Source organism: Cricetulus griseus, chromosome 6 (genome assembly GCF_003668045.3).
Source record: "Cricetulus griseus strain 17A/GY chromosome 6, alternate assembly CriGri-PICRH-1.0, whole genome shotgun sequence".
Classification (NCBI taxonomy): Eukaryota; Metazoa; Chordata; class Mammalia; order Rodentia; family Cricetidae; genus Cricetulus; species Cricetulus griseus.
Window position 1 is genome coordinate 137,294,934 of NC_048599.1, and position 19,898 is coordinate 137,314,831.

The window sequence follows — 19,898 nt, forward strand, 5'->3', positions numbered from 1 at the left end:
CTGTATTTTGCATCTAGATCCTGTATTCTGAGATGGTCTTCAGGACAGGCCACGTGCTTACTCATCACATCAGAAGTTGCGTGCAAAAGCAACTTCCTGGCTCTACACCAGGTCTTCCAACTCTTCATGAAAAATAATCAAATCCCAAGGCAACACAAAAGTCATGTGCAGCTGCCTGGAAGCCAGTTGCTGGGGACACTGTCAGCAGAAGGAGTTGTGACAACCACACACATGGTTAACAGAAAGCCAGCTCATTGCTTTATTACATTTTAGTGCTCTCTTAAAATAAATATGGTAACATCAAGTGCACAGTGAGAAATGAAGACATGGGGGACAGCTGGTGACAGGCAGTCACAGACGTTAATGCTCATACAGCACAGTGCCACCCCTGACTGGACACACGGTTGCCAAGGGAAGAGGAAGATAACAACCTCACACTCTCTAGTTCCTGTGCCATGCTCCTTGCGTCTGTCTACCTGGCAGTGCCAGGGGTAACACTTGTCTCTCTCCTGTTACCTTCAGTTCTCTCCTGCACTTCAGACAGATTCAAGTATCACTCTCAAGACAGAAATGTGCAAAACTAAAAGTGGCTCCAGGGTCTTCCCCACACTGATCCATCGCCGGGCATGTCTGCTCTGACGGAGTCAGCCACCACAGGGACCACAGGAAGAGGACCTGAAGCAGCTACACCATTCTGAAATAAATGCAAATAACCACCAAGTTTTGAAAGAGGCAACACAAAAGAATTACCAACCTCACCTGAGACTGCACACCCCACAGAGCATGCTGTTCCTCCAGAAGCAAGAACTCTGGTAGGCAAGCCAGGACGTCACAACACCACGAGGGAACCGGCGGCCAAAGGGTGGAAAGTACACTACTATACCAAAATCTGCCTTTATTAAAGTGAACAAATCAGCACATTCCCCAGACCTAACCAGCGGTGGCTGCAGCCAGCTTAGGCTGCCTGCTTCCAACGAGGCCAGCATCAGCTACCAGTACCCCACAACCCTCCCGACTGTGTGGTAGAAATAATCACTCCAAATATGTAAACGTCATTTTAGCAGAAGACAAACTTTGCTGATTTCAGTGCTTTTAGTGAACTGGCATTTTCAGTAAACTTTTTCTGAGCAGCAAGGAACAGGATTTTTTTTTTTTTTTCAGAAATCTTAGAACTGGATATAAAGGTTGGCAGTAGACACAGTCAATAAATATCATACAATCTCTAAAATGAAAAAGATTTCCCATACGAACTCCTTTTATGAAGACATTCAAACACCCTGACCCGAGAGCGAGCCTCGGCCCTCTATCACGCACGATTACAGCTGGCCAACATAGGGCATCAGGCAATGTGCAAAGGGGTGGGTGAGGGGAGGCCAGAGAGCAGATCACATTTAACTTATCCTGAAGAACTTCAAGTGAGGGGGTCCACAGCCCAGGACCTCACTCCATGATGTCCCTTATTCTGGGGATGTCAGTGGTCAGCAGGGCCACAGCAGCCGTGCCCAGGAAAGCACAGCACTCACTCCTGTATGCTCCGTGCCCAGCATCCATGTGTGCAGGGGTGAGAGGATCTTCTCTGTTCTGTAGGAACCTCTGTAAACACTGTCCGTGGCTCCTCACACTTCGTACCAAATGGATAAAAATAATAAATAAGGATCCCGCCAGCGCATCCTCTCAGTCCTGGTTGCCATGGTCACTTACGAGTCTGGTTCTTCTTTGGCACTGTGGGCCGCTTGGGCTGCCACAAGTGGTTATGGATTGTGAGTGCATCCACGCTGACGGACATGGTCTTGGCTGGGATCAGGTTAAACTGCTTTCGGTCTGAGCTGTATTTATACAGTTTGTCAATCATCTTCTTGGTGATGCTCTTTGGCCCAGTACCAGTGAGTTTGTAGATTTCTTCAGTGTCAGGTTGGTAGCAGTAAAGCGCCCTGAACTGGCACCCAGCATCTCGAAACAGAATGATATAGTGGTTGGCATCACACTTCTCCAGCTCCTGGGGAGTGGGAAGAGATGAGAAACACTGAATGACACCCTTACACCCCAGGTCACCATAACTGTCCAATGGGTAGGTATTATTCCAAGGCAGTAAGTATCTAGTAGCACACACTTCTAAATAGGTCCAGCACAGCCTCCCTACTTTAAAAAGTTAAGGTTAGCCACTTGATAGAGCATCAGGTGCCAATGACATTTAACTACTCTAAAAGCAAGCAAGGAAAAAAAAAAAAGATGCTGAGGCAAACTGAAGAATCATAATAGAAGATGCTTCACAGCGTCACACTTTGGAGAAATGCAAATCAAAACCAAGTAAGCATCACTTCATGCCCTCCGGAATGTCTAAAATAAGGACTGTATAGGCAGGTGTACAATGGTGTAGTCAGCATGGAAGGATTTCAGCTATTCTACACACTTGTGGACAGTTTTCATATGGCCCAGCGATCCCTATTGGTCATACATATACACATAAGAAAAGAGAAAACAGATCCATGCCAAAACTCAGATGCTCACTGTCTATAGATGAATATTGCCTTATCCCACATATGTATCCAATGATGAATGACCTACCTACCTATACAGAGGTCTATAATCCAACATGAAAATGAGTGTTCGGGCACACACAACCACACTTCTAAACTTCAAAAGCAGGGAGTCAAATAAAAAAGCCAGACCCAAAGGATACACTGTGTGCAAGTATGTGTGTGTGTACATGCGTGCATGCCTATGTACGTGCATTTTACATGTGTGAAAGTCAGAGTCAGAGTACACCTTTCAGGAGTCTTTTCTTTGCTTTGACCATGGAATCTGCAAATCAAACTCAGATCACCTGGTTTGCACCAAGTGCTTTTTATCTACTGAACATTTCACTAGTCCCCAAAAGTCAGATATTCTATGACTCTATATACAAAGTCCAAAATAGGGAAATCCAAGAAGACAGGATGCAGATCAGTAGTTGCACTGTTCTACTGAATACACTAAAACCTACTGAGTCATGGCTTTCAAAGGGTGGATTTTGTGGTCTGGAACCTGGATTTTTTGCCCCCCAAGACAGGGTTTCTCTGTGTATCCCTGACTGTCCTGTAAATTGCTCTGTAGACCAGCCTGGCCTTGAACTCAGAGATCCACCTGTCTCCCACGTACTGGGATTAAAGGTGTACACTACCACAACCATTGTGGAAGCCGTATCCTAATACAGCACAAGAGCCAATACGACATACTGATGATATTGCCACCAGATTTGCTGAACAATGTGTGAGAACAGATGTTCACAGCTGTGAACATGGGTGCATTCCTCCAGTAAAACTTCCTATGCCAACAGTTCCAAACTGTGGCGGGGCTCCTGAACTCTTATTGAGAGCATTGCAATCTCAGCCTGCTGTCTCCGGCAGCTGTGAGGGAGATTTGGAGACCATGTGGCATGCAGGATATGCCAGACTGAAAGGAGGTTCCAATTCCTGCCCATAAAGCTGAAAATTTAAAAGATTTGTAAAAATGAAAAACGACTTACCTATCTTTGCTTTAGAAAAAAAGATTTTCATAAATAATGTGGTTTTGCCAGTGTAATGGGCTATTATTAGTTATTTTATTCTTCATAATAGCAGTGTGTACATGTGTATGATGTAAGGGAGTGTGTAAGTGTGGAGGTCAGGAGACAAATATTTGGAGCTGGTTCTCTCCTTTCACCTGTTCTGGAATCAAACTCATGTTGTAAGGCCTGTATTATAAACATTTTTCACTCACTGAGCCATCTCACTGGCCCAGAATGTTTTGCCTGCATGTATGTCTGTGTACCACATGTGTGCTAATGCCCATGAAAGTTAAAAGAGGGGATTAGACCCCCTAGTACTGGAGTTATAGACAGTTGTGAGCTGCCATGTGGGTGCTAGGAATCGAACCCCGGCTTCTAGAAGAGCAGCCAATACTCTTAACTACTGATTCATCTTTCCAGCCATCATGAATTTACAAATTTTTAAAGATTGAGTAGAAAAGTAATCAAAGTCTGAATACACAACACTAACCTCAACTATATGAACAGTGTTTAAATATGAGCTGAATGAGCTGATCAGGGAGAAGAGTGCCATCTCCAGGAGTGGCGGATGCTGGGTTCCTGAGCCAAGACTGGTATAACTCAGCAGCTGGTGTGTAACTCTGCAAGGAAGCTGGAATTTCAACATCCTGGGTATCCAAATCACTGGCTGACAAGAAGGCTCCCTGTACCTAACCTATTGATCATCATATTAACTCTGCCTTCCATCTAGGGTTTGTTTTACATGGCAGACTGGGTACCATATGACTAACTCCAGATAAAAATTCTCAAAAAGGGTTTTCTACACAGAAAATATGGCACCCCGTTGTGTTGCATGCCCTCAGGGGAAGCAGGCCACGGCAACCCCTGCACATGGAGGTATACCCTGTGCCTGCATCTTCTTGGCACAGGCCTTAATAGAACTGAGCCCAGGAGCTCTTTTGCATGTCTGAAGGGGAAGTGTTCTTGGAGCCATGATACCAGTGCAGACAGTCTCTCTGTATGAAAATCTCCATGGGGAGAGAAGTCTGATCACAGGCCACTCTGTTCCCCACCACATCTGAGACTGGACCAGTGGGAGGAGACATGTATATTTAGTCTAAACAGCTTGTATGACTTTAAAAGAAAAAAAAAAAAAGTGGACATGCACTGGGCCCTTAGGACCAGAAGAGGCCATGGTGAAGTTAAAGGGACCAAGGGAAGTACCAGGAAGAACTCAAGCCTCCCCTCGCGTGCCAGAACTCCATGTACACTAAGGGGGCAGAGGCCCACAGTTCACACTCATCCCTCTTCAACACCAGAGGAGCCTGCTGGAGCCAAGAGAGCTGAGAATTTCACCTTCCAACTCAACGTAGCTATGGCAGTGATTCATTACATAAGCGTTTTTTTATTCCTTCTTTTCCATTCTTTTAGTCCCACTCTCCCATGTAAGTCTCATGATGACTTGACTGTCAAGTCAGCACCATTACTCATGCCTCTCCACCTGGGTTACTAGGGAGCCTTCTGGACACTTCAGCCACAGCACACAACTTTTTACTCCCACGACTTTTCTTTCTCTCATTCTTATCTCCTTTTTTAAAAAAGAAAAAGATTTATTATGTATACAGTGTATGCATGCCTGCAGGTCAGAAAAGGAGACCGTATCTCACTACAGATGGTTGTGAGCCACCATGTGGTTGCTGGGAATTGAACTCAGGACCTCTGGAAGAGCAGTCAGTGCTCTTAACCTCTGAGCCATCTCTCCAGCCCCTCCTCCTCTTTTTTCAAATTACATTTTTATTTATTTGTGCTGAGGGACACACGCGTTTAGACCAGAGGACAACTTGCAGGAGTTAATTCTCGCCTTCTACTATATGGGGATCAAACTCAGGCTCTGAGATTTAGTGGCAAGCACCTTTACTCCGGCCCACTCTTTTTAATTCATAACTATCTATCACCTTCCACAGCTCTAGCAATCTTCTGGCCAACCTGAGCACTGCATGCACATAGTGCACAAACATAAACAGAGGCAAAATACCCACAAATATAAAATAAACATATATGCATATATGCATGCATGCATTCAGGACACCAGAGAGACAGACCATAAAATAACCACCTTCATCATGCTATAATTAAGCATGAATACACAGGACAAAGAAAGGGGATTGGAAGCAGCAAGAGAGAAATACCTGAACCCTAGCCCTTTAAGGGACATAGCAGGGTTTAGTGTGCAGTTCAGCAGCTCAGGGTACCTCCTAGTGTAAACTCTGTATTATTCTCTAAGTATGATGTTAATAGGTAGAGTAATTGCTCACTGCTGGATATCATCACTGTGCATATGGCAACATACTACTCAACTAGAGAAAAGAGATGGCCTAAATACAAGACCACTAAATGCCAAAAATCAACACACAACATTCAATAATAATGCTAAATATTAACTGTCTCAATTCCACAGTCAAAAGACAGAATAATAACAGACCTCACCACAAAAGACAGACATGTTCCCTGATGAGCAGATACAAAAGTACTCAACAAATCACTTGCAAACTGAATTCAAGAACACATCAGAAAGACTGTTCTCCATGATCAAGCTGGCTTTATTCCAGAGATGCAGGAATTATTTAATATACATAAATCAATAAATGTTTTAAATTATGTAAGTGGTCTCAAGGAAAAAAATCATAGGGTCACGTTGGTAGGCATAGACAAAATCCAGCAACCCTACATGTTGAAAGTGCTGAGAAAGGTCTGGAGATGGTTCAGTGGTTGAGAACACTTGTTGCTCTCACAGAGGACCTGGGTTTGGTTCCCAGCACCCACACAGTGGTTCATGAACATCTTTAATTTTGGTTCCAGGGGATCCAATGCCCTCTTCTTACCTCCACAAGCACCAGGAATGCATGTGGTATACATACATACACTTAAAATAAGTAAATCTAAAAAAAAAAAAAAGTCCTCAAGAAAATAGAACAGAATAGAAAGAACGTAAGTCAGCATGATAAAGGCTGTTGTGGTAGTTTGAATGTAATTGGCTCCCATAAGCTCGCAGGGAGCGGCAATATTAGGAGGTATGACCTTGTTGGAGGAAGTGTGTCACTGTGGGGACAGGCTTTGACGTTTCCTATGCTCTATATGACCCAGTGACACAGTCCACTTCCTGTTGCCTTCTGATCAAGATGCAGCCAGCATCATGTCTGCATACACTCCACCAAGTCCCATAATGATGATAATGAACCTCTGAACTGTAAGCAAGCCACTCCAATTACATGTTTTCCTTTTTAAGAGTTGCCATGAGGCTCTCTGCTCCTCCCTGTTCTAGAGACAGCCACATATTTTCATGCGGTGCCAGCCTCGTTCCTGAGACATAATGGGGAGGGTCAGAGTGAACAGATTTGGCCTATTCTGTTGTATTGGACGCCTGGTTACCAGAGCTGCCTTCACTTCTGGCAAAGTGGACATTGTTGCCATCAATGACCCCTTCATTGACCTCAACTACATGTTCTACATGTTCCAGTATGACTCTACCCATGGCAAGTTCAAAGGCACAGTCAAGGCTGAGAATGGGAAGCTTGTCATCTACAGGAAGGCCATTACCATCTTCCAAGAGCGAGATCCCGCCAACATCAAATGGGAGTCTACTGGTGTCTTCACCACCATAGAGAAGGCTGGGGTCCACTTGAAGGGCGGGGCCAAGACGGTCATCATCTCCACCCCTTCTGCTGATGCCCCCATGTTTGTGATGGGTGTGAACCATGACAAGTATGACAACTCCCTCAAGATTGTTAGCACCACCAACTGCTTAGCCCCCTGGCCAAGGTCATCCACGACAACTCTGGCATTGTGGAAGGACTCAGGACCACAGTCCATGCCATCACTGCCACTCAGAAGACTGTGGATGGCCCCTCTGGGAAGCTGTGGCATGATGGCCGTGGGGCTGCCCAGAACATCATCCCTGCATCCACTGGAGCTGCCAAGGCTGTGGGCAAGATCACCCCAGAGCTGAACGGGAAACTGACTGGCATGGCCTTCCGTGTTCCTACCCTCAATGTGTCCATCGTGGATCTGGCATGTCGCCTGGAGAAACCTGCCAAGTATGAAGACATCAAGTAGATGGTGAAGCAGGCATCAGAGGGCCCACTGAAGGGCATCCTGGGTTACACCGAGGACCAGGTTGTCTCCTGCAACTTCAACAGTGACTCTCACTCTTCCACCTTTGATGCTGGGGCTGGCATTGCTCTCAATGACAACTTTGTAAAGCTCATTTCCTGGTATGACAATGAATTTGGCTACAGCAACAGGGTGGTGAACCTTATGACCTACATGGCCTCCAAGGAGTAAGAAGCCCACCCTGGACCATCCACCTCCCACAAGGACTCGAGCAAGAGAGAGGCCCAGGCTGCTGAGCAGTCCCTGTCCAAAACCCCCCACACTGATCATCTCCCTCACAGTTTCCATCCCAGACCCCCCAAATAAGGAGGGGCTTAGGGAGCCCTACTCTCTTGAATATCACCAATAAAGTTCACTGCACCCATTTAAAAAAAAAAAAAAAAAAGAGTTGCCATGGTCATGGTGTCTATTCACAGCCATAGAAACTCTAAGGCAGCTGAATATGACCAATCTACAGTCAACATTATTTTACATGGGGACAAAGTCAGAAAACAGTTCCCCTAAAATTAGGAACAAAACCTAGTGTCCACTGTCTCTACCCTTAATGAATACAATACTGGAAGTCTTAGCTTGAGCAGTAAGACAAGCAAAAATAAAGGGATACAAATAGGAAAGGATGAAGCTGAGTATCTCTATTCATGGTGACAGGATCCTATACATAAGAAGCCCTGAAGACTCTACTAGAAAACTCTCAGGTCTGATAAACTCTTTCATCACAGTGACAGAAAACAAAATTAACACACAAAAATCAGTCGCCTTCCTATACACCAGTAGCAAACAAACCGAAAAGCAAATAATCCCATTCACAACGGTCTTTATCAAAACAAACAAACAAAAGAAATAAAGAAAAAAAAAACAGCAGCTCTCTTTGGCACAGAACTTTAGTCCAAGAACTTTGGAAGGTAGAGGCATGCAAATTTCTAAGGTCACGGATAGCTTGATCTACAGAGCAAGATCCAGGACAGCCTGGGCTACACAGAGAAACCCTGTCTTGAACCCCCTGCAAGTTGCAGGAAAGCCAGAGATTCACAAGATACTCTGTCTTGAAAAACAAAAAAAAAACAAAACAAAACAAAACAAAACAATTCTCCATAATGAAAACTTTAAGACACCAAAGGAAGAAATTGAAAAAAATACAAGATGAAAGATCTCCTATGTTCATTGACTGACAGGATTAATGATATGAAAGTGGTCATCTACTAAGAACAATCTACAGATTCAATGTAATTCCAGTCAAAATCCAAGTGAGTCTTCACAGAAATAGAAAAAATAATCTTAAAATTCATATGGAAGTACCAAAGACCCTAGATAGAAAAGCAATCCTGAGCAAAAAGAGAAGGTACCCTATCCCTGACTTCAAAATATACTCCAAAGCCATATATTTGTCATGGTATGACACCAAGACAGACATGAAAACCATCAGAGAAGACCCAGATATAAAGCTACACAACTATAGCCACGTGTTGTTCCAATAAAAAAAATTTAATGTGTATGAATATTTTGCATGCATGTATGTATGTATGTATGTATGTATGTATGTATGTATGTATGTATGTATGTATGTAAACCACATGTGTGTCTGGATCCCCTAGAATCAGAGTTACAGATGGTTGTAAGCCATTATGTGGGTGCTGGGAACTGAACTTAGGTTCTCTATAAGAGCAGAAATTGTTCTTAACTACTGACCCATCTTTCCAGCCTTTAATTAAAAAAAAAAAAAAAAAAAAGAATAAGGATGTATGGCAAAGTCTTATTGAAACCCACTAACTTTTTGTTGTTGTTGTTGTTGTTTGTTTTTGTTTTTGGAGACAGGGTTTCTCTGTTTAGCTTTGGAGCCTATCCTGGCACTCTGGAGACCAGGCTGGCCTCGAACTCAGAGAGATCCGCCTGCCTCTACCTCCCAAGTGCTTGGGATTAAAAGCGCGCCATCAACTTTTAAGTTAATTAGAAAACACAATTTTTTAAAAGGAGTTTTAAAGGAATAGAGGTACTCTGCATGAGTGAACAACGTTGCTCCCCAAAAACGTGTATTATTAAACAAAAAAATCCCAGAGATCCCAAAACACAGACTACTGCCATTGTCCTCAGTTGCTTACTATAACTAGACGATAAGAACTTAACTGCTGAAGATACAACATATTTTGGCTGCAGAGAAATAAAACTGAAACAGACCTGAAAACTTCCTCCCTGCTGGACAGCTTTTACACCAGGAGATGCTACTGGACACTGGGGAAGAAAAGACCTTAACAGTCTTATCCAGTGCTGGATCTTGAATGCTTTAATACTACAGGGCAAGATGTGCCCACTGAAGAAACAGCGGCATGACTGCTGTGAAAGCAACCAAACTCTCTCTGATAGATCAAAATCAAGCCAGTCAACATTTCAGCATAAATAGCAAGGGGCTCACAAGACCCCACTTCTAGCTAAAGAGCTATCAGCAAGCAATGACTGCAGGAGTATAGTCATTTTTCTTTATGGGCGTGGCCACTGGAAGGTTGCCAATGCTCTAGTGACAACTTCACAGTCACGCACATAAGGGAAGCACTTATGAGACTCAGTGGACTATTCAAAGAGGAAGAGAAGGAAGAGATGGAATTAAGATAGAGTGGGGAGGGTATAATCAAAGTTCTCAAAGAATACATTTTAAAATTACACACAAAAAATAAGTAAAAGGTAAAATGAGAGAAGGAAGAAGGGGAGGAGGAGAGAGGAAGAGAGGGAGGGATGGAGTGGCAGGAGGGAACAAGCTCCTCCAGAGGTACCAATTTTACTACTAAAAAGAAGCAAGGAAGGAAGAGGGCTTGGTTGTAATTACTGAAACATAATTTCTGATGAAAGAACACTGTTGTGTATTTTTCTTTTACCCCAAGGTCAGCAGCACATCAGTAAACCCCCCTGAAATGTGGGGGCATTTGCTTTCATAGCTTTCTCTCACCAGAATTGCATTCCTGCCGAGTTAAGGAACCATGCTAGAGCTCATGCCTAAATTTCAGTTGTCTCATCCAGAGACCTCCTAGATATGCATCTTGCCCACGGTCAGCACACTGTTCAGAGAATTCTAACCTTCCCCTCCACTAACTGTGCCTCCTCTGTTCCAGACAGGACCCAGAGTCACTCCTAACTCATTTGCTCCAGGCTCTGCTCTCTTAAGGTAGTCAGGAGTCCACTCCTCCCTCAAAGCTCCAGAAACCCTGCTCTTCACTCCCCTGCTCCTTCTGACCCTCTGAGAGTTCTTGTCTTCCTCTGCTCATATCCATATCATCATTTTACTTGGGGTAAAGCCAGTCTTGGTCTTGCCTTAGCCCACAGAGGCCCAGTGCCCTGTTACCTCTGACCAGACACTGAGCCCCGAGTCTCACCTGCCCTTGAACTGCATACCCTGTCTTTCTCGAAACTGCTTGGGTGCCAGCTATTCTGAAGACCTATGGAGTCAACCTTTGAGCACTATGCCTAGGCTGAAGCCCTACACAAGGCCCCGTTGCTGCTGCTACTGTGTACTGTTTCAATTCCCTTGTTTCCTATCGGAAGCTCATACCCTAGGAATCCAAGTCTAATGGGAATCAGACATTCATACTCACCTTTCAAGTCTGTGACTGTCTTCATGCATAACTCACAGAGCCATCATGGATTCCATCATTGGTGGCCCACTCAATGTACCTGTCCTCCCTGGGCCACTGCACACTGTTCACCAACACACTGTAAGCATTCACTGCACAGATGTGGGCCCTCCCTCTCACCACCCAGACTGAAGGCTCAACTACAAAGAGCATGTCAAACCCTAACCCTGACCCTCATTTTTTCACTGCCTTCTGGATCCTTTTATTTGTTAAGGCTACTAACTTCTTGTTCTTTTGTTGAGACAAAGTCTCATACTATAGTCCAGGGTAGCCTCAAACTCGCAGCAATCCTCCTGCTTCAGCCTCTTAAGTTCTGAGATTATAGGCCTGAACTACCATATCTGGACCTGGCTGTAGCAGCAGGCACAGATAGCCTCAAGGAAGGTGACAACCAACACAGTAAAGACAAGCTGTATCTCACCTGACCCAACTTTTAAGTTATACTTGTTCTTCATTTAAAAAAATCTACTCTACTCTAGGGGGAAGGGTGTGCTTAATAGCAGAGTATGTGCCTACTATGTAAGCATAAGGCTTTGGTTTCCACTGCTAGGGCCAAAAACAACCAAAAGAAAGAAAGAAAGAAAGAAAGAAAGAAAGAAAGAAAGAAAGAAAGAAAGAAAGAAAGAAAGAAAGAAAGAAAGAAAGAAAGAAAGAAAGAAAGGGAAGGAAGGAAGGAAGGAAGGAAGGAAGGAAGGAAGGAAGGAAGGAAGGAAGGAAGAGAGGGGGGAGGGAGGGAGGACGGGAGGAAGGAAGGAAACCAAAAAAATCCCCACCACAAACAACATATCTATACATTCTCCCAAAGGAATGTGGGAATTGCACCCAGGTCCTGGCCCTCTCATGGCCCACACAGAGAAGTGTCCTCTTCCCCGGCTAAAAAGCTTTGTCCCACGTGAAACCATAAATTGACTTTTTAAAGAATTAGTTCCATCTTTCTCCACCTTTCAAAATTCCGTTCCTCTGTAGGGGCCCCCAAGCCCTGTTCCTACAGGAACTGTGTTAGGCCTCAGGACACACCCTCTACTCCCTGGTAATCAGGAGAAAAAGACTCCATGGCTACTCAATAACAGGGTAGTTTAAATAACAGAAAGAGAACATACCTCTGAGCAAACATCAAGGGCTAAGAGAATTTGTAATCTATAAGCACCTTTCATTCCTCATATAACTATCATGAAATTTGACACTTGCCTCCAATATTGAATTCTTGTGAGGTTCATTAACTTTTCCAGCCAGACAGCAGTGGGAGATGGCATTGTGGATAATTGGTTTGTTTGATTTGCTACTGGGCTCCTTAAAGAGTTTAGGACCTAAGAAAACCAGACCAAGATTTGTAAAATTACTAACAAAGGCCAATACACACAGAATAACACCTTTCTCAGAAGCAAAATATAGAAAGCTGCAATCATGGACAGTTATACATTTTTGAAGACAGACCATAAGGACTTCTTCAAATCTATTCAAGAGAATTTGCAGTTATAAATTTTTTAAAAAAGAAAGACAGATTAAAGTAACTTTCTGACTTGAGTCTCTTTGCTATATAAATTACAAACCCAGAAACCTGAAAACCTAAGGTTCCAAGTGTCCAGGATGTGTGATCCTGCTTTAGCTCTGCTCTCAAAGTAGCAGGGAGTTGGCATTATCTGTTGCCCATGGGACAAATGTGAGGACAGGTCAGGACCTCTATTGTGTCCCTGCTATTGACACCCAGCAATTAGATACAGCTCTAACCCTGGATAAATACTTATTGTAAAAAAATACCTTTTGGGCAGAATAAAGATGTATTTTAAGGAGTGTTCCCCTGGGTGCGCCTGTGGGAATATACCCTATAGAGGGTGTGCTGTACCTGTGTACTCGGCCACAGAGGCCAAAGAAGAAGCTGCTGATGCAGTCTCCCAATCTCGGTCTGTGCTCCTACTGGGGTTGCGGCTCAAGATGGGTAAGGCTTCCAGTGATTCCACTCTGCAGGCAGAAAAAGACAAGGCACTCTAGGTGCACTCTAGGTCATCACCACCATGACCATGCGTACCATCAGGGCAAGAAGCAAGCCCACTGCTGCAAGGTGGAGGACTTGGTAAGCTTTTACTAGCCAGTGCAGGGAGTGAGTGATGCAGGCTCAGGAACAGAGGACAAAGTACAGGTAACTAATAGCTGTCAAAAAAGTGATGAGACCCAGGGAGGGAGAGGCCACAGTGGGACCAGTCTGAAAACCATGCCTCAGATACCCTGAGTCCTGGCAGGCCTGGGCTGCACATGCAGGGACACAGTATCATGAACAGTAAACAACAAGACTAAAGACTGGGAAAACTGCTCAAAAGGCAGGCTGATGCTCTCTACGCAGGCTCACAGGGCTGAGGGTAGAATTTAGCTGAGTTACCGATTTCCAGAAGAAAATTAAAAAACCATGCAAGGTTACCCAGCAGTCCTCCAAAATCTGGGACACAAAAAGCCACTAGACAATGAGGAGGCAGGAAAATGCCTCTTCACAGACAGCATTCACATGGTGCCTATACATGAGACCATTCACACGAACCCTGGGTACAAGAAGTCAGAAACTTGAAGGGGTTCCTAACCTGCACTAAAAATTCACTGATGCCTAGACAGGTACCCACAGCACCTGTAAAATTACTCTGTAATGCAAAAGTTTTAACAGCTGGTAGAAAATGGAGACACCACTTTAAATGATCCAAATAACCCAAAAGCATTGGCCCCTGCCTGACTCACAGCCTGAGAAAGATATTCACATTTCAGGTTGTCCCAGCTAAGAGCGTGTGACTCCATCAACTGACAGTCTGTCAAAATTGATGGAGAACAGTCCTGAATTAACAGCATTTCAACAGATCCAGTCTGGGCAATAGTCATCAGGGATGTTAGTCATGGGACCAACAGATGACAGATAACTAAACAGATTGGGGACCAGAAAAAATGATGGTGCTGGGGATTGGTAGCACAGCATTCAGGAGGCAGAGACAGGCAGATCTCCATGAGTTCAAGGCCAGCCTGGTCTACAGAGTAAGTGCCAGGACAGGTTCCAAAGCTACATAGAGAAACCCTGTCTGGAAAAAAGGAGGGAGGGAGGAAGAGAAGGGAAGGGGGGAAGGGAGGGAGGGAGGGAGAGAGGGAGGAAAAATGATGGTCTGACAAGTATGATGTTATGAGACACACACTGCAGTGTGTGGGCCATGGGGCTAGGTGTCACGCCCTTAGCACTGCTGTGCAACAAGAAGAGCACACATTGGAACATTGGACAGGGAGGTCAAGGGGAAAGAATGAGGGAGGATGTCACAAAAGCTACTGAGCCCTGGTGAGGGTAGGCTGGGATGCCTTCTAAACACTGTGGACCTGGTTACAAAACATCTCTCCTTCAGCTCTGATCTGCAAGGTTCTCTCTCAGCGAGTGCACTGAGACGCCCCATGGCTTCTTGGCCTCCTTACCGGTGAGAAGGTGTGCCCCCTGAATGAACACTTTCAGGTTCTGTTGTTGCTGCAGACGCCAAGGAGAGACTGGAGCCAGAGTGAGTGCGGCTCAAGTTATCAGCTGCAGGGACAAGAAATCAGCAAACAGTGAAGAGCTTTACCAAGGCACCATCCCTGCTGCCCTCACTCACTGTGACAGAGTGTCCCTCTGCCAAACACAGCCAACTCTCTGGCCCAAACCCTGAATGCCTCTTACCATCTCAAAGCATCACATTTTGGTCTCAATTTCTCAAGCCTGTTTAAAAGGATAATTCCCCATTACCCTGCCAGCCTCACATTGGTCTTGAGAAATTACAATGAGATAAAGAAGCCGAGCACTAGACAGCAAGTGCAGGACGGCTGCTAGACGAGGCTGCTTACGGGTGGAGGAGCACTTGGTCCCAGAGTCACTACAGGACTCTTCTCGGTGAACTGACTTTGGCCGAGGCTTTTTAGGCTTTGATTTAGGTTTGCCAAGTCCTTGCTCCTCCAAGGCCTGCTGCTGCTTCCTCCGCAAGTATTCCTGTTTAATGAGCTCTCGCCGAGCCTTCTCCTCCTCCTTCCGCAGCCGATCCTCTTCAGCCTTACGCCTGAGAGAAAAATGGATTCATAAGAGGCTGGGTCAGAGCTATTCTTCCTAGGGACAAATCTACCAGACCCACCTCTTGTAGCCCTCCCCTGAGCACTTCTCTGTGGCTCTCTCTGCAGATTACTAGGGCTATGGGAGTATAGGAGCAAAAGGCAGTGGTGAAAGGGGTAAACTTTCTGGAAAGTACTGGGATCACAGACAACTTATTTCCTGTGCTACATACTGGAAGCCTCATCATTAAAATGGGGAGTGAATGCACAGGGCTATAGGGCTGCTATGAAAATTAAGGATCATACAAGGGAAGTGTTTGACATGAGAGCTGCACAGATGTGTACTGTCATGGCTAGTAAATGAGGAATGATGCTATCTTAACTGGGGTGTGTCAGCTTAGCCCTGTCTATATCATCTATATGTGCGGCTATGCCATCCCACTGGCTGCTGAGGAAGAGGTTACCGGGCTTCATCTCGCTTGAGCTCCACTTCAGCCTCCAGCTGCTGCTTGCGTGCTCGAGCCTCTTCAGCCTTGCGCTGTTGTTTCAGAAGGAAGGCTGCCCTCTTCTTAGCAAGCTCATCTTCTGCTTTCTGTTCATCCTACAAAACCCATCACTTTATAGTCAGTGATAGTAGAAGAAACTCCTTAAACTATCCAACCTAAGCTTACCTTGATCAAGTATGGACTTTAACATACACTTAAAATAATTTGACTTCTTGGGGAGAGAGAGTGAGTCAGGGTCTATGTAGCCCTGGATGTCCTAGAACCCCCTATGCAGAACAAGCTGGATTTAGACTCAGAAATCTGTCTGCCTCTGCCTCCCAAAGGCATGTACCCCCATGCCCAGCTCTGACTCTTTAATGAATGAGCTCATCATATGTACATTACGACACAAATAGAAGGAAGTCTATGCCATCAAAATAGCCTCAGTTAGATGGCCTTCCACATGACCTACACCAAATTCAGTTTCCCTGCAAAACCACACATTTCCCCACAAACTTAGCTAGCTCAATGTGACTATACTCTACCACACAAACTACAAATGGGAATGAGGAGATGGCTCAGCAGAGAAAATGTTTGCTGGGCAAGCATGAGGACCTGAGTTCAGATCCTCAGAACCCACAAAAAAAGACACGCAGGAAAGACAGCCTGCCTGTAATCCCACTACATGAGAAGCAGAGATAGGAAATCTGTGGAGCAAACTAGCCAGCCAGGCTGACTGAAATGGTAAGCTCTGAGTTCTATAAGACACCTTGCTTCAGAATATGAGGGGCTATGGCCGTATCACCCTGAACTCATCCAATCTCATCTAAAACATAAGATGGAAAGCAATCAAGGAAGACACCCAATGTCAACCTCAGGCACACGTGTTCTCTCTCTCTCTCTCTCTCTCTCTCTCTCTCTCTCTCTCTCTCTCTCAGGCACACGTTCTCACGTTCTCTCTCTCTCTCTCTCTCTCAGGCACACGTTCTCTTCTCTCTCTCTCTCTCTCTCTCTCTCTCTCTCTCTCTCTCTCTCTCTCTCTCTCACACACACACACACACACACACACACACACATACACACACATACGTCAACAAAATGTGCATCTTATAAGGCTGCGACTATGCCATGTGGTCAGAAAACAAGACATGGTCAAGACAGAAAAGAAACCCCAGGGTCCATACTTCTCTTCATCTCCAAGAAAGTACAGAGAAAGGTATTTCTAAAGCTTCTCTGTGGACAGGTTTTCATATCAGGGCTGGGTGGGCAAACTGTAGCACACAGGTCATGCACGGCCTGGATGTCTTTGAACAGTCTTCAAGTTCTAAGCACTTTTTACATTTTTAAAGACCAAAAAGTCATCCAAAAATCAAGTATTTCATGATTTGTGAAAATTATCAGGTTCTAGGACTACATCTGACTGGGTCTACCCTCCACCTTCAGGATGGAGGCTTCTGTAGCCCATGAAGTCAGACATGTTTCTCCCCTGCTTTTTAGGGAATCAGCTTAGAACACAAGTTCTTGAGACATCCTCTCACCTAAGGCGATGTGAACATATCTCATGAGCACATCACTCACCTTGAAGAAGAAACCAACCCCAGGTTTCTGGTCACCATCTCCACCAAGCTCCACTGAGCTTTCATTGCCAACACCCTCTCCATCCTCGTCAGGGGCCTTCAGGTCAGAGAGGTCCACCTCAATGAGACTGGCCTTGCTCCTCAGCGGCTCTTCCATCAGGGTGTGTTCTTTGCCTATGATGGCAGAGGAGCTCAGCCCTGCCTCTTTCACACTTGTATCCAGACCCTCTTTAAAGTTCATCTGCTCTGATACAATGTTTGCATCTTTGCAAGAGGACAGAACAAATGCCCGATGGTTGCTCTCATCATGGAGCCTATAACTGTCAAAGAGACACTTCTCAGGGGGTTCCCCACCTGGATCGGAGGGTGACCGTGGATGAGTGCTTGGGGGCAAAGACCGAGGATGTGGGAGTGTTTCCATACTGGGTGTTGGGGTTTTGCTCCGGGAACAACCCTGCTGTCTGTCTTTTGGAACCTTCAGTTCAGCTGGCCTTCCCGGACGGGAGTTCCGGCCCTGGCCAAGCCGTGGGGGTTTGCGGTGGCCAGGCACACCAGTTGGAGAGAGTGGCTCAACAAAGTGGACTGGGGCCTTTACCTTTTGGTCCTGGCAGTTATTTTTAGCGCCTGGTGTTGGCACTGTGGGGGACTTCATGAGAAGCTGCTCCTGCTGCTGGGAGATCTTCAGTATAGCCTGCTGCAGTGTACTGATGGTCTCATTCAGCTTTTCAATAGACAGGTCACACTCACTCACATCTACCTCACCAACACTGTCCTCTAGGAGAGCAGTGGAAATCACTCTGTGCTTCTCTCCATCATGCAGAGAAGCTGGGTCCCTTGGTTTATGTAGCTGTACAAGTGCCACATCCTGAGACTCACTGAGATCTCTCTGATCTTCTTTGACAAGGAACCCTTCAGTTTTACAAGTGCCATCATCTAAGTCCTCCCCATTGTGCTGTGTGAACTCCTTAGTGAAGTGTTCGGGCCTCAGTGGCTGTGGAGCACCGTCAGCCTTCCCCTTCTTCACCACATGCAGAAAGGCTGCCTTGCCCAGTTTCAGACGCTGCCGTGCAGACAGCGCCTCCATCTTTTTCTTCTGGGCTTCAATAGCCCTGCGCTTTTCCTCCAGCTGCATGTGCAGCTGCACCAGCTCAGAAGCCAGCAGACTGGCAGGGTCCTTGCTGTGCCTGCCAGGGCTCTGCTCCCTCTTTTGGCGCCATGTAGTCAGAGGGGCTGGGCAGCTTTCGGATGCATCTGGAGTAGTCTTCTGGGAGCTGCTGGTGCTGGACTTGGTCTCACAGCTGTTGAGCCGCTGGAGCTTCCTTTCAGCAAAGCTGGTCATCTTTACACTTCCACTTGCCATGGACATGCTGCTGAGCTGAGAGGTCGTGCTCAGACATGGGCTTGAGCGGCCACTGGCATCATCCTTGTCTTCGTGTTCCTTTACCTTCATATCCTCTTGTAGTTTGGCTGATTCTTCCTCACCAGCATATCTGGGAATAACCACAGGATGGTCCTCACCAATGAAATCCTGCTCTGCATCCTCTACGTCTACCACATCAGAGTCAGAGTCCTGCCTCAGGATAGTCCAGGGCTCTGAGTCGTGGGAACTAGGGCTCTGGGAACCAACATACCACCTCCCCTCATCTTCCTCAGCCCTGCCTACATGGAGGAAGAAGCCATCAGCAGCCTGCCCCTGAGGATCAAATCTACCCATGGCCACAGGCTCTCCTTCTCCTGCAGCTTCTGCTGACTGTGATACTACCTCTGCAGGATCAATGCTTGTGGCAAATTCTGAACAAGGAATTGGGGTGAAAGTTCTGTTCAGGTCATGACTGCCATGGTTACCAGTCACTTTCTTCCGTACCAGAGGCTGGGAGCCCTCACTAGGCCTCTTGGACACAGTGGTCCTTGGCCTCCCTTCTCCACGCTCATCTTCCTTAGTGATGATCTGCTTCTCTTTGGCTGGCCGAAGTACTGCTGGCATCAGGGGCTCTAAGTAAAAACTGTCAGGTTTACTCTCCAAAGTGTCCACCTGTCTCTGGGGAGACCTGACACTTGCCAGCAGGCCTGGGGCCTGAGGTGAGGTCCTGGGGATCTCTGGGGAATGAGGAGACACATCTGTCCTGATGATGGCCACAAGTTCTTCCTCCTCATCCTCAATGTTGACATTACTCAGGAGGCTTTTCCCATTGGTCTTCCCAGCTGAAGGGTGGGGTTGGTTCTGTGGGGTCAGATGGATAATGTTGGATGCCAAGCTGTCTTTGCTGATAGAGCGAGCCAAGCTGACACTGTCACCAGAGCTGGGGTCCACATCACAACTGGTAGCATGATGGAGAGCAAAGGGTGTTGGCTGGGACACAGGCCTGAAACAAGAGGAGAAACTCACTGTTTAAAAGCCTGAGTGAGAGGAGTTCAAGGTATGGAGAGAGGTAGAGAGGGAGAGAGAAGGGAAGGGAGAGAGAAGGAAAGAGAGGGAGGGAAGGGGGAGAGGGAAGGAGGGAGGGAGGAGGGA

General features: G+C 46.0%; 1 protein-coding gene and 1 pseudogene across 3 annotated transcripts in view; one reads left to right on the forward strand and one right to left on the reverse strand.

Annotated features, from left to right (window-relative positions):
* Positions 1 to 234: 234 nt before the first annotated feature.
* The window catches only part of Camsap1 (calmodulin regulated spectrin associated protein 1), a 67,802-nt gene continuing 48,138 nt past the window's right edge, over positions 235 to 19,898 (reverse strand). For 2 of the 3 annotated variants that reach the window (XM_027422920.2, XM_035446184.1), the window contains 7 exons: positions 17,388 to 19,749; positions 15,789 to 15,925; positions 15,127 to 15,335; positions 14,725 to 14,827; positions 13,136 to 13,251; positions 12,481 to 12,599; positions 235 to 1,996 (listed from right to left, as the gene is read on the reverse strand). In XM_027422920.2, coding sequence (XP_027278721.1) covers positions 1,694 to 1,996; positions 12,481 to 12,599; positions 13,136 to 13,251; positions 14,725 to 14,827; positions 15,127 to 15,335; positions 15,789 to 15,925; positions 17,388 to 19,749 — 3,349 coding nt within the window. In that variant the 3' untranslated portion in view covers positions 235 to 1,693. The remainder of the gene's footprint in view (positions 1,997 to 12,480; positions 12,600 to 13,135; positions 13,252 to 14,724; positions 14,828 to 15,126; positions 15,336 to 15,788; positions 15,926 to 17,387; positions 19,750 to 19,898) is intronic. The other variant, XM_027422921.2, reaches the window with a different exon arrangement.
* On the forward strand, positions 6,876 to 7,864 carry LOC100759189 (annotated as a pseudogene).